Source organism: Nicotiana tabacum, chromosome 15 (genome assembly GCF_000715075.1).
Source record: "Nicotiana tabacum cultivar K326 chromosome 15, ASM71507v2, whole genome shotgun sequence".
NCBI classification, from domain to species: Eukaryota; Viridiplantae; Streptophyta; class Magnoliopsida; order Solanales; family Solanaceae; genus Nicotiana; species Nicotiana tabacum.
Window position 1 is genome coordinate 95,853,702 of NC_134094.1, and position 12,046 is coordinate 95,865,747.

The window sequence follows — 12,046 nt, forward strand, 5'->3', positions numbered from 1 at the left end:
GTCTATGGGTGGTGATTTCTAGTGGGATTCCTGTCATGTCAAGATGGGATCAAGTAAAACAATCCATGTTAGCTATAAGAAATTGAATAAACTTTTTCCTGAGCTCGGGATTTAACCCCGTCTCCAGGTATACCTTTTGTTTGGGCAGTTGTTCGATTAATATGATTTGCTCCAGTTCTTCGACCTTTGATTTGGTAGCGTCGGAATCATCGGGGACTATGAAGGATCGAGGGATCCCATAATCACCATCTTCATAAGACTCCTGCTTTTCTAGTTAGGTCGAGGCCGGCGTTTGTGATTGCTATTTGGTCTCCTCCTTCGAATTTGACCCCTTTGTTGATGAGAGCGACGATATCGGAATCACTTCGTCGACGGCAAACATTTCCTTTGCGGCGGGTTGCTCCCCGTAGATTGTTTTGATTTCTTCTAGTGTTGGGAATTTTAGAACCTGGTGAAGGGTCGAGGGTACTGCTCTCATATTGTGGATCCATGGTCTCCCGAACAGGGTGTTATACCTCATATCGCCCTCGATCACGTGGAATTTCATTTCTTGGATGGTCCCGGCCACATTTATTGGCAAAGTTATCTTGCCCTTAGTAGTTTCACATGCCATGTTGAATCCATTTAGTACTAGGGTCACGGGCACAACCTGGTCCTGTAGACCGAGTTACTCTATGAGCTTCGATCGTATGATGTTAGCCGAACTACCTAGATCAATTAACACACGCTTAACTTGAGTCTCATTCATGAGTACAGATATTACCAGTGCATCGTTATGGGGTTGCATGGTTGAAGGACAAGGTTCCTTTCGGTATGTAATCCTGAGCTAGAGATTGCTTCTCTCTTACGATCGAGACCTTAGTGCGTTTAAACACTGGCCCTTGGGGAACATCGATTCCTCCGATGATCATGTGAATAATGTTTTGCGGTTCTTCTTGCTCGTTTTGTCTATTGAACTCTCTGTTTTTGAAATGATTCTTGGCCCGATCACTTAAAAACTCCCGAAGGTTCCCTTCATTGAATAACCGGGCCACTTCCTCTCTCAATTGCCTGCAATCTTCCGTTTTGTGGCCATGGGTGCCATGATACTTGCATACTTGATTGGGATTTCTTTGGGCTGGATCAGTCTGCAGAAGTCAAGGCCATTTAGTATCTTTGATGCGTCCGATAGCCGATACGATGGTGGATGCATCAACATTGAAGTTATACTCGAACAATCGTGGTGCTTCCTTAGGTCCGGTGTGCCTGTCGAAATCATTCTTGCTGATCAACCCTCGAGAGCCCTGACCTCGATCGCTTCTCCTCTCACCTCGTATGGAGTTGTGCCCATGTTCGTTGCCCCTACGATTTCTATTATACGGATGGTATTGATCCCTATTCATCCTCGGTTCTCGATCGATGTCTCTTTTGGTAGCGGAACCAGAAAGAGCCCTCAGCTAGTCATCTTCGACTCTAATCTTTGATTGATATCGATTATGTATATCGGCCCAGGTAATAGCCGGGTACTCAATTAAGTTCTGCTTCAACTGCTGTGAAGCCACTGAGCTTCGTTCATTTAGTCCTTGAGTGAAAGCTTGAACGGCCCAATCGTCTGTGACCGGTGGTAGATCCATTCGTTCCATTTGAAAACGAGATACAAACTCTCTTAGCATCTCGTTCTCTTTTTGCTTTACCTTGAAAAGGTCCGACTTCCTGGTCTCGACCTTTATGGCTCCGGCGTGTGCTTTGACAAAAGAATCTGCAAGCACGGCAAAAGAGTCGATAGAGTTAGGTGGTAAATTATGATACCATATCATTGCTCTTTTTGACAGGGTTTCCCCGAATTTCTTTAGTAATACAGATTCGATCTCGTCATCCTCTAGATCGTTCCCTTTAATGGCACACGTGTAAGAGGTGACATGCTCGTTGGGGTCGGTCGTTCCATTATATTTAGGAATCTCGAGCATGCAGAACTTCTTGGGGATTAGTTTGGGAGTTGCGCTCAGGGGGAAAGGCTTTTGTACGAACTTTTTGGAATCCAAACCCTTCAGTATTGGTGGTGCCCCCGGGATTTGATCAACCCTGGAGTTATAGGTTTCCACTTTCTTGTCGTTTGCTTCGATCCTCTTTTCCCATGATTCTATCCGCTTTGTGAGTTCCTCGAGCATCTTTATAATTTCGGGGTTAGTCCCTGATTCTTGTTCATTTGACCTTACCACAGCTGGCTCTGTTTTGTAGGTGACTCCTTGGGGTGGACCGAACTCGGCCCTGCTCAGTGCCTGGGTTTGGCTCTGCAACTGAGCTATCGCCACATGTTGAGCTTGCAGCATTTCGAAGATCATACGCAGGTTAATCCCGTCTTCTCCAACATTTTGGGTATTTCGAGCTGCAGATCGGATTCCACTATGGATGCTATTTTTGGGACCGGAATGTTGGTTCGCTTCGATGGCCATATGCAAATTAACATCAATTGGATCCACGGCCCGAGTTTCAATAGGGTCGGTGGGTGGCCTTTCATCCATGGGCGTTCCGTTGTTATTATCCCCTTGATGGCCAGATTCGTTGTCGATATGTAGGAGTATTATTTGAGAGTTCGTCATTTTTAGCCTGAAATCAAAGATACTTCCAAGAGAAAATGTAAAATAGTGTGTGTTACAGAGATTTGTATCAAATAACCACTATTATACTTAGCCCCACAGTGGGCGCCAAACTGTTTACCCGAAAAATAAATTGTTTACCCGAAAAACGGATAATCAATTGAATTTATACGCGGTTCTAAGGATATATAGTATAATTCGGTACAAATTGAAAAAATATATAAATGAATATCGAAATAGACTGTAGAAGAAATGAATGCTAACCGAATGAATTAATTAGCCTAAGCCTTCAAGTTTTATCACCCTCAAACTTAATAGAGAGTAACTGATAGGGGAACAATATGACTCAATATCAAAACCAGAAAAAAGATAGTATATTGCCTTATGTTCTATGAATCTGAATGAATCTCCCTTACAAATAATCAGACCCCCTTTTATATAGTAGGAGGTCCTATTCTTAATATAATTTTTAAATACAGCAAGGAATTCCATGATAGATTAATTAATTGTCCTCTCATTGATATGCGCCGTGATTTCTGCCGAGATTCTCGCCCAATTGCGGATATTCCGGCTTTCTATTTTTTGGCTCGATAAGCTTTCATCGGTCTCTATTTAGCCTGATCTCGATCTTGACCGATCTTGATCTTGACCAGTCTCTTTTTTGCTCGACCTTTATCTTTAGCCGATCTCGATCTTGACCGGTCTCTATTTTGCTCGACCTTGATCTTAGCCGATCTCGATCTTGACCGGTCTCTATTTTGCTCGACCTCTGGGCCTCGAGTTCGGTAACCTAATTTCGCATCATGACTTGATATTACACGAAGTTGAACCTTGGTCTATGTTCCAATCTCGATTATTCATACGAAGGGCAAACTCGGTTTTGACCTTATACAACTATAAAGAATTAATCATACTATTTGTGACGATAGATATGATCCCTTCAACACTTAATGAGAGAGTGGGTAGGGACCTTTTGCAGTGCAAATTCAGATTAATCGGGCCTAACGCGAGTAAAAACTGATCATACGAGTTAGTTATAGTTTCAGATGATATTCATGCAGGTGTAGTTATATTGTCCATCTACATGCATGAATGGCCTGGCCTTTCTTTGAATGTACCATAGCTATATACAGGGGAGGAGCTACTGTAGAGGGTGCGGGTTCGAGCAAACCCAGTGACTTTTTTCGAGACCCTGTATTTGTATTGAAAAATTTATTGTTTATATATAACTATATCATGTTGAACCCAGTAACAAAAGGGATCTGGGTTCAATGGTAAGAGTTCTGGGTTCGCTTGGAGAACATGTGGGTTCGAATCCTGTTGAAAGCAGTGAGCTATTTTCTTGTTTTTTACAATTTTTCTTTTTTAAGAAAGCAGAAACTAAATGATGTCGTAATCCCCAAATAACTTCAAAGTCCAAACGACATTTTGCCTTCCTTTAAACTACTCCATTTATTCTTTTTAATAAATAAACCATAAGGTTGTTTCTTCTAATCTTCTCAACTCCCAAATCAAAAAAGCTAGGATTCTGTTTCTGTTGATCGTCGGCGTTGCTACCACAATCTGCCGGAGCCGGACGCCTTCCAACTCTTGCAGTGTATGCTTTTTCTCCCTTAGAAGTTAGACCCTTTTTTCCTCTTCAATTTTTCTTTCCCGATTTGTTTTCTTCATGTTTTCCTCTTATATTTTATATTTGACAATTTATACGAAATCCGATTTTTAATCTTTGATTCTAGGGTTGTCCCATATTTTGAACTTCATTCTCTTTGTCAATTTGTGCTTTGGTTCTTTCCAAAAGTTCAAACTTGGAGTCTGTCGACGGACAAGGTATGTGGTTGTCGTCCTACTTTCTTGTTATTAGTTTCTTAGTGAGACTAATTTGCATTCACATGGAGTGGTCTTATGCCCTTATTAAGAAGAAAACTTTCATATGTAGTCAGGGGCGGAGCTACAGTAGAGGTGATGCTACATTAGAAGAAAACACAGTGACTTTTTTGTATTTGTAATTTAGAACTCATACATTTCAAATCATATCTCCGCCTCTAGCTATATCTTTTCTTTTTGTCTGAAAATAGTTAGGTTCCAACAAGCTCGAGTGTCAAATCATTTCAGAAGTTAATCAAGTTGTTACTGAAAAACAAAGTATGATTATGATCAAAACAAAGAAAATATTAAGAGATTATCATATTTTCTTGATTGATCTCTGAAGCTAAACCAAAAAAGGATACCCTGAGTTTTCCATTTCTACGCTTGAAATTTGAAGCTAAGGAAGCCTTATAATTACAACTACTATTTTTGGAGATAAAGGAAATATTAATTATGGAAGTATTAGTCATAAATTTCATTAAGGTATCGAAGGTTAAAAACGCTAAAAACAATTAGGGCGTTTTCATAATAAAACTAAATATAAGCACCCACAACTTTATATATTTTTATCTCTATCTTAGTAAAACCAGCTTAAGGAAATAAGTCAAAAAGGTTGAGTGATCTTACTTGGTAATGACAATACATTTGATTTAAGTACAACTTAAGTCATCATGAACATTTCTTTAATTTAACTTTCTGACTAATACTCTACAGCAGCATTCTTGCTTTTTGATGATTATTATGGACTGAATACATTATTCTTGGTACTTGGTTCAATGAAATTTCATGTATTATTAGTCTTTAGTTACACACACAACAAATAAGAAATTATTAGATTCAACAGTTCCTAAGAAGCCCAGCATCAGATATGCTACCACCAATAGAGTGTTCAACAATTACACCTGCGAAGAACCCACAGCGCTTTCTCTTTTTTCTTTTTCATTTTTTTTTATTTTTGAGGGGGGGTGTTGGGTTTAGTCCACTGCGAGACTAGGAAAAGAGAAAAAGACCAACTTGTAGAGCCAGCAAAATTTTGCGACATCGGATTCAGATTTCAGTGACCCAATTGAGTAGTTAAAATCGCGTCCCAAGACAGCTTAAAATGTATCTGAATTTACAGTAACTCTCTAAGATGCAGCAATCGGATTCATAATTCAGTGACCCAATTGAGTAGTTAAAATCGCGTCCCAAGACAGCGTAAAATTTATCTGAATTTACAGTAACTCTTTAAGAAGCTGAAAGTTCCATCAGCTCATGATTGTCAGAGCAGGAGCAGCAAACTAGAAGTTTCCCAAGAAAACGGAAGTATGAATTTAACATCTCTAATCACTAAGCACCTAACAGAAGCACTTAAATTTGGATTTTGGATAGTTCATCATGAATGGTAATTGCGTCCGGTGGCCCCTCTCCACTTGACCCCCCTCGTACTTTTCGATCCATGCAAAAAAAATCATGGACAACTTCAGTACTCAATGTAAGAAAACATGACCTGTACATTGAATTCGCTATCCTAAAGAGCATCGTTTTACCCACCACCCAAACAGATTTTCAAACTTACATGTGTAAGGACCGGATGCCACAAGTTAAGGATTGGGTGCAAGCTGTGTCTTCCTTGATCTGGCACGTGTTATTCGAACTGCTTCCTCCATCACTATCTCAACAGGAGATGCGCCTTGATTGTCTAAGGAAGGCACTTGATCAATCTGCACCACTTGAGTTTCACTTGAACTCGAAGCTTTGGTAGTTTGAACGAAGGCTTCAGTTGGAGTTGCTTTTTGTGCATTTAAGGCGGCAGCACCAGCAGCAGGGGCAGCTACTGGAGGCGGTTGTGAGGGCTTCAGCACTTCTATTGCGTCTGCTTCATTTTCACTTGAAGATTCAGTAGAAGCAGGAGATGGTTGTTCTTCAGTCTGTACCCGTGTTGTTGGGGCAGCTGATCTATGTTTTGGTGGTGTTACTGTACGCTGGCGGCCTCTACTGCTTTGCCTCTGTGGCTGCAATTCAAGAAAAAGAGTCACAATTGACCCTCTAAACACAGGAGTTAAATTCCAGCAACACAATTGTGGAGAGAAGATTGCAGGTGGGAGGTCATGATAGATAGGCAACAAAATGCATGCAATAAACATAGGCAAACAAATAAGATCTCAGGTGTGAAACTACTAAAACCATATGATTTAATAAACAGCAACGTCATTTGTATAACTGGACAAGCAAATTTGTGCTCCTAAGGAAAATAAGATTTCAGATGTCAAGCTACTAACACCATTTTACGTTAATAGCATGACTCAAAGACAGCACATGATTGAGATAGGAAGATCAACTCTAAGACACATTAATGAAAACCTGAGTTGGGCGAGGAGTTGACTGAGAAGCAATATATTGCAATATATCAAAAATCCTAGTCTGCGCATAGCTAGCAGCATTCTGCCAGTATAGCAATGCCATATCTCCTACTCTTGTCCTCAATTCCAACAAACTACGATCAATATCAGTCTCATGCCTTAACACTACCGGTCTAAAGAAGGAATCATAGACATATGTTGTTCCCTGCAATGATTTTATGCGAAGACAAGACAATTAGGAGAAGATGGCCAGCAGAACTAGCAAAGATTGAAATTTCTTTCAAGTAAGAGAGGATATATGTGGATACCTTAGTTTTGGGGCACCACAAGTATATGAAGAATGCCAACTTAGCTTCGCTGTACATTGGAACCCTTCAAAGCATAACAAAAGGGTTAACACTAGTTCGGTTTAACACTAGTTTATATGAACAGCTAAAACTTTACTATGATTACCATGAAACAAAAGCATCACCAAACCTTTCACAAACTGTCAATACAGCAACTAAGATCCTGAAAATTAGGAGGAATGACGAAGTTACAGGCGACATTCATGAGAAGATACTTTTGAAGTCTAAAGAGTGAGTGCTGCAAAATTAGGAGGAATAACGAAGTTATGGGTGACATTCATGAGAAGATACTTTAGAGGTCTAAAGAGTGTGCTGCAATTTACCAATACTGGCACCAAAAGCGAAGTTCCTGAATATTAGGTTTATTCATTTCCACAGTTTTAAAGCACTCATAAGCAGGATAGGCATAACCAAAGACCATCCTGCACAAGGAAAAGGAAGGATCATGATTTGGGAAACTAGGACTACTAATGTTCAAAACTTTATGATGGGGATATTTTCAAACTCACACAAGCCCTCTAGTGAGAAAAGATCCAATCATCTTGAATTCCTGTGACAAGGAAAAATGTGGGTGCTCGTTAAGCACGCTCTAGCATTAGAACATACAGAGTTCAAGTGTTCAACATATAGGGTAAAGAATCTTATGAGGAGCAGTCAGTTTAAATTTAATAACAAAAAGAAAAAGAAATACAGGAAGTGCCAAGAATGTCATTCCTTTTGGGCCTTTTGTTTCCAAGGCAACGAGTAAAAACAATAACAACGCTGCAATCACAAACTATTTTGGTTGGCTATGCTATCCTCTATTTCTATTCCGCTCAATTTTGGGCCCGATCCTTTTCAATACTAATAGGAGTACTCAATGAAATTGCTTTTTGTTTCTACTTAATTATTTATAAACCATATATTTCCATATGAATCCACTCTAAGGATTATACAAAATCTTCAATTAGCTAATCAGCTCCAAAAGAAAAGGAACAACATTGAGCCCCAAACGCACAATATAAAGAGAACAGTAGGCCACAACTTAGTCCAGAATCACAGTCAAGCAAACAATTTATTTATTATATTTTTTATGGGAGTAAGACAAGCAAGCATTCACGTATTCAAACACACAATCGCCTTGCATTGCACCACTCATTTCATATACAAAATAATTTACGCAGATTGTGATTTTCGCGACTTTATGGCACACTAAGCAATGGAGTAGAGACTAAAACAAATTCACTTATTACGTTCTCTAAATATCTCACAAGTTATCTAAAAAGCAGTAGAGAAAATAGTAAAAGCAAGGACCGATGTTGTATAAGGACAGACCTCGACTTGAACTATACATACTTGGAATACACACACACACACACAGGGTTAAAGAACGAATTAAATTAGATAGTAAATGAGGCAAAGTTTCACTTAGAAACCGATCAATACCTACAGTTGATGAATCGAATAACTGATATGAATGAACAAAAATCTGTACAAGGCAATTGATCGTTGGTTAATAAACGGAGAAGCAGAGCATGTAGCTTAACGGAGTGATTGTTGTATGGTTATGGAAGATAACGGCGCCGGCGAACCGTTGCGATGTCGGCGGCGAGGGAGGAGAGAGAGGGAAGACCAGATTGTATCGTTTTAAAATTCTATCTATTTAGGAGTAAATCTCTCCGATACCACTTTTAATTAGTTTAGTGGGGTTTTGCATTTTAATTGGAGTTTTCGAGAGGGATTGATTGTGCGAGGGTCTATGGCAATGGCGTGGGCTTCTTCATCATAACCGTAAATTTTGGAAATGTCTAGGTTTAGTTTGATTTACAAATATATGTACTCTTATTCCGCATTCTATCTCACATACTCCTTTCGTTTCAATTTATATAAATCTCTTTAATTGGGCACGAAATTTAAGGAAAAAAAAAATTTTGAATTTTGAACTTGTTGTGTAAATGAAACACATATATTTTGTGTAGTTATAAATCATTGTATAAAGATAAATTATTTTCAAATATGAACATTAGTCATTCTTTTTTGCACAGACTAAAAAGAAAATAAGTTCATATAAATTGAAACGGAGGGAGTAATTTAATACGTTACTTCTCGCTTAATTTAATTGAAATACTATTTAATATCGCTAATCAAAAGTTGCATTTAGTTATGTGATGCTTATTTTTTATTATGCGATCAACTAAATACTATAATGCCTCCATTCCAGTTTATGTGAATATTTTTACATTTTGAGATTTAAATTATGTAAATTTTGACTAATATTAATTTGAAATACATTACATCATATTGACATGAGAAGAATTGCGGCTTTTAGTATTTATTTTATTGTATAATTTTTGAATATCAAAATTTTGACTTTAAAATATTGAATTAATCTAATCTAATTTAGTTTCAAATATTAGTCAAATTAAATTTCGAAAAGCAAAAAGAATCACATAAGGTGGAAGCCATGGAGTATTATGTTATATTATGTTGGAATAAGGTATTCCAAACGATCAACCAAACCTGCCTTAATGTTTGTGGCTTTAAGTAAAAGATAGACTTCCTTTAGTGCCTTATCCACTATGAACAACTCATGATTTGGAGAAATGTTAGCATCATTCTTGGATATAACTATCAAACATGTGTATATTTCCAACTCTCCTCATCAGGCTTATTTTCTTATTTTCGGAATAAAGGTTGCAATGAAGGTCAATTGTTCCATTGACGTGATAGTTGCTGGAGTACTAGGTCCGCATTTTGGCAATAAAATTCGATTGTAAAGAGGAAAGTATACAGCACTGCCAATGTAAATAAATTACACAATTGGTGCATATAAGATAAATTAAAATATATGAACTGTAATTTGTTACTAATTAGGTTCTAAACCTTAATGGACCTAATATAGTCAAACTTCTCTATAACAGTCTCGTTTATTCCAAATATTTTTGGATGTTATAGCGAAGTGTTGTTATAGAGAACATGTATTATAACATAATATGAAATTTAGTTCTAGAAACAGCTTGGCTTTTATAATGAAGTATTGTTATATAGGAATGTTATAGAAAAATCTGACTGTTTTAGACTATAATCACATAAAGAAATTTAATTTAAGAAAGAAAGAAAGAAAAAAAACACCAGCTAGTTTGAAAAATAAAAAAAGATTCTTATCATTGGATTTTATGATCTGGTTTTGTGTCGTTGTCACTGATCTAATTCCTCGTACGTTTATTCTTTCAGTTATAACCGGCCACTTTCCTTTAATTAGGCTCAACTCTAAAGCAAGAAGGACCAAAACTGCTCCTAACCTATTCTCTTTGGTTTAAAAATACTCTAGTCTACTTATTTTGTAAAAACTTCCTTTAACATCAATTTTCTCGCCTATTTTTACCCCGGAAACTAACGGTCCTATTTTGATTTTAAAAAAAAATTATTACTTATTATGTGTCAATTTTCTATTGGCTTAAATTAAAACCTCACCCAACACAGGGGCGGATGTAGCATATATTCGGCGGGTTCAATTGCACCCATAACTTTCAACGCGGAGTAAAAATTTATATGTAAAAATTCATTAAAATTGCAAAAATAGTAGATACGAACCCATAACTTTAAAAATGTAATGGGTTCAATGCTAAAAATTTTAAAAGTTGAATCCATAAGGTTTAAATCTTGAATCCGCATCTGACCCAACATCCATTTATTAGCCCATTTCATGACCCAAAAAATTCATACCCGACCCATGACTCACTTTTTGAAATGGCCTAACTTCACCTTTCAACTTCTCCTCTTGAATCTGCTGGGCATTTGGCAAAAGATTTAAGAGCCATGCATTTTGCACGTTTACTGTCTCATTAACTAACCAAAATTCAATTCATACTATGTCGAGTTCAAAGTTTGATTAGAGTGTTTGATGCCCAAAAAAATCAAGAAATATTAATGTTGAAATAAATCTCTTGAGAAAACATATTTGATGTCTTCTCAAAAGAGTCAAGTGGTCAAGGGACTCCATACCATAACAATTTAAATACAAGTGTCTCACCCTACATGTGGCCGTACACTATGGAAAAGATGGTAAAAAGGCAAAGACCCAGGAAAGAAGGATGAGTGTGGGAACTAATTGGTTTTATCAAAGCATTGGTTACCATGTTTATTGTTGGTTTTTGTCTCAAAGGAAACAATTCCAAATTAGCCTAGGAACACATGCCAGGATTTAAAGTTAATGCTTCAAGATTCTAATCTTTTTAAGTTACTGAATTATAAATTAATAATTATACATTTTAATAGATTTCTTTAGATAAATAAAGAATTTGAACCAAAATTACTGAGTTCGATCAAACTCGTAACCGGCATGCTAGCTCCGCCTCTAACCAGAAGCATGAATGAACCATGAAACGAAATGAATCATCATCATATATATATATATATATAGTATAGAGACTTAAAGAGAAAGGCCTTTGCTCGACGACGACTAAGGCCATGGTCATACTTCCTCATACCTTCAAATGATGGTTACGCTAGCCATTTTGTAACATAAATTTCCTACTATTGTGATTTTCCTTAATTTTGTTGTTCAAGCTCTTATTGGTTGAGGGAAAAAATGAAAAAAAAAAAAAAAGCTCTTATTGGTTCATCCATCACACAGTAGTTTCTTGTTTAGGGATAATGTTCTTCGCAGGTGGTGGTGATTACTTATTCTTGCTTTCTATTTGTCTAATTATGAACATAAACGACTATACATAAGAAAGGAGGAGACAGTTCATACAAGAGAAATTGTCAAAACTTAATTCGTCGATAGCAGGGTTCGAACCTGCGCGGGCGAAGCCCAACAGATTTCAAGTCTGTCTCCTTAACCACTCGGACATATCGACCTTGTTGGTAATATTTATGACTTATTACATTTTCATAACTAGATCACATTAGACCTTACCCCCATACTCCCAAA

General features: G+C 37.4%; 1 protein-coding gene and 1 non-coding gene across 4 annotated transcripts; both read right to left on the bottom strand.

Moving 5' to 3' along the window:
* Positions 1–5,490: 5,490 nt before the first annotated feature.
* LOC107830761 (putative HVA22-like protein g) lies at positions 5,491–8,778 on the bottom strand. 3 transcript variants are annotated; one of them, XM_016658403.2, is made up of 8 exons: positions 8,557–8,778; positions 7,641–7,681; positions 7,455–7,553; positions 7,238–7,294; positions 7,093–7,156; positions 6,786–6,989; positions 6,001–6,436; positions 5,491–5,869 (listed from the first exon to the last, which is right to left on the bottom strand). In XM_016658403.2, the coding sequence occupies exons 2-7, from the start codon at positions 7,670–7,672 to the stop codon at positions 6,026–6,028; spliced, it is 867 nt and encodes a 288-aa protein (XP_016513889.1). In that variant the 5' UTR covers positions 7,673–7,681; positions 8,557–8,778; the 3' UTR covers positions 5,491–5,869; positions 6,001–6,025. The 3 variants fall into 3 exon arrangements, with proteins under 3 accessions (XP_016513889.1, XP_016513895.1, XP_075087126.1); XM_016658409.2 differs by having other exon boundaries at positions 8,561–8,775; XM_075231025.1 differs by lacking the exons at positions 7,641–7,681; positions 8,557–8,778 and having other exon boundaries at positions 5,563–5,869; positions 7,238–7,369.
* A 3,112-nt stretch (positions 8,779–11,890) lies between these two features.
* Positions 11,891–11,972, bottom strand: TRNAS-UGA (transfer RNA serine (anticodon UGA)). Its single transcript has one exon. It is a non-coding gene; the product is annotated as a tRNA-Ser (tRNA).
* Positions 11,973–12,046: the final 74 nt, after the last annotated feature.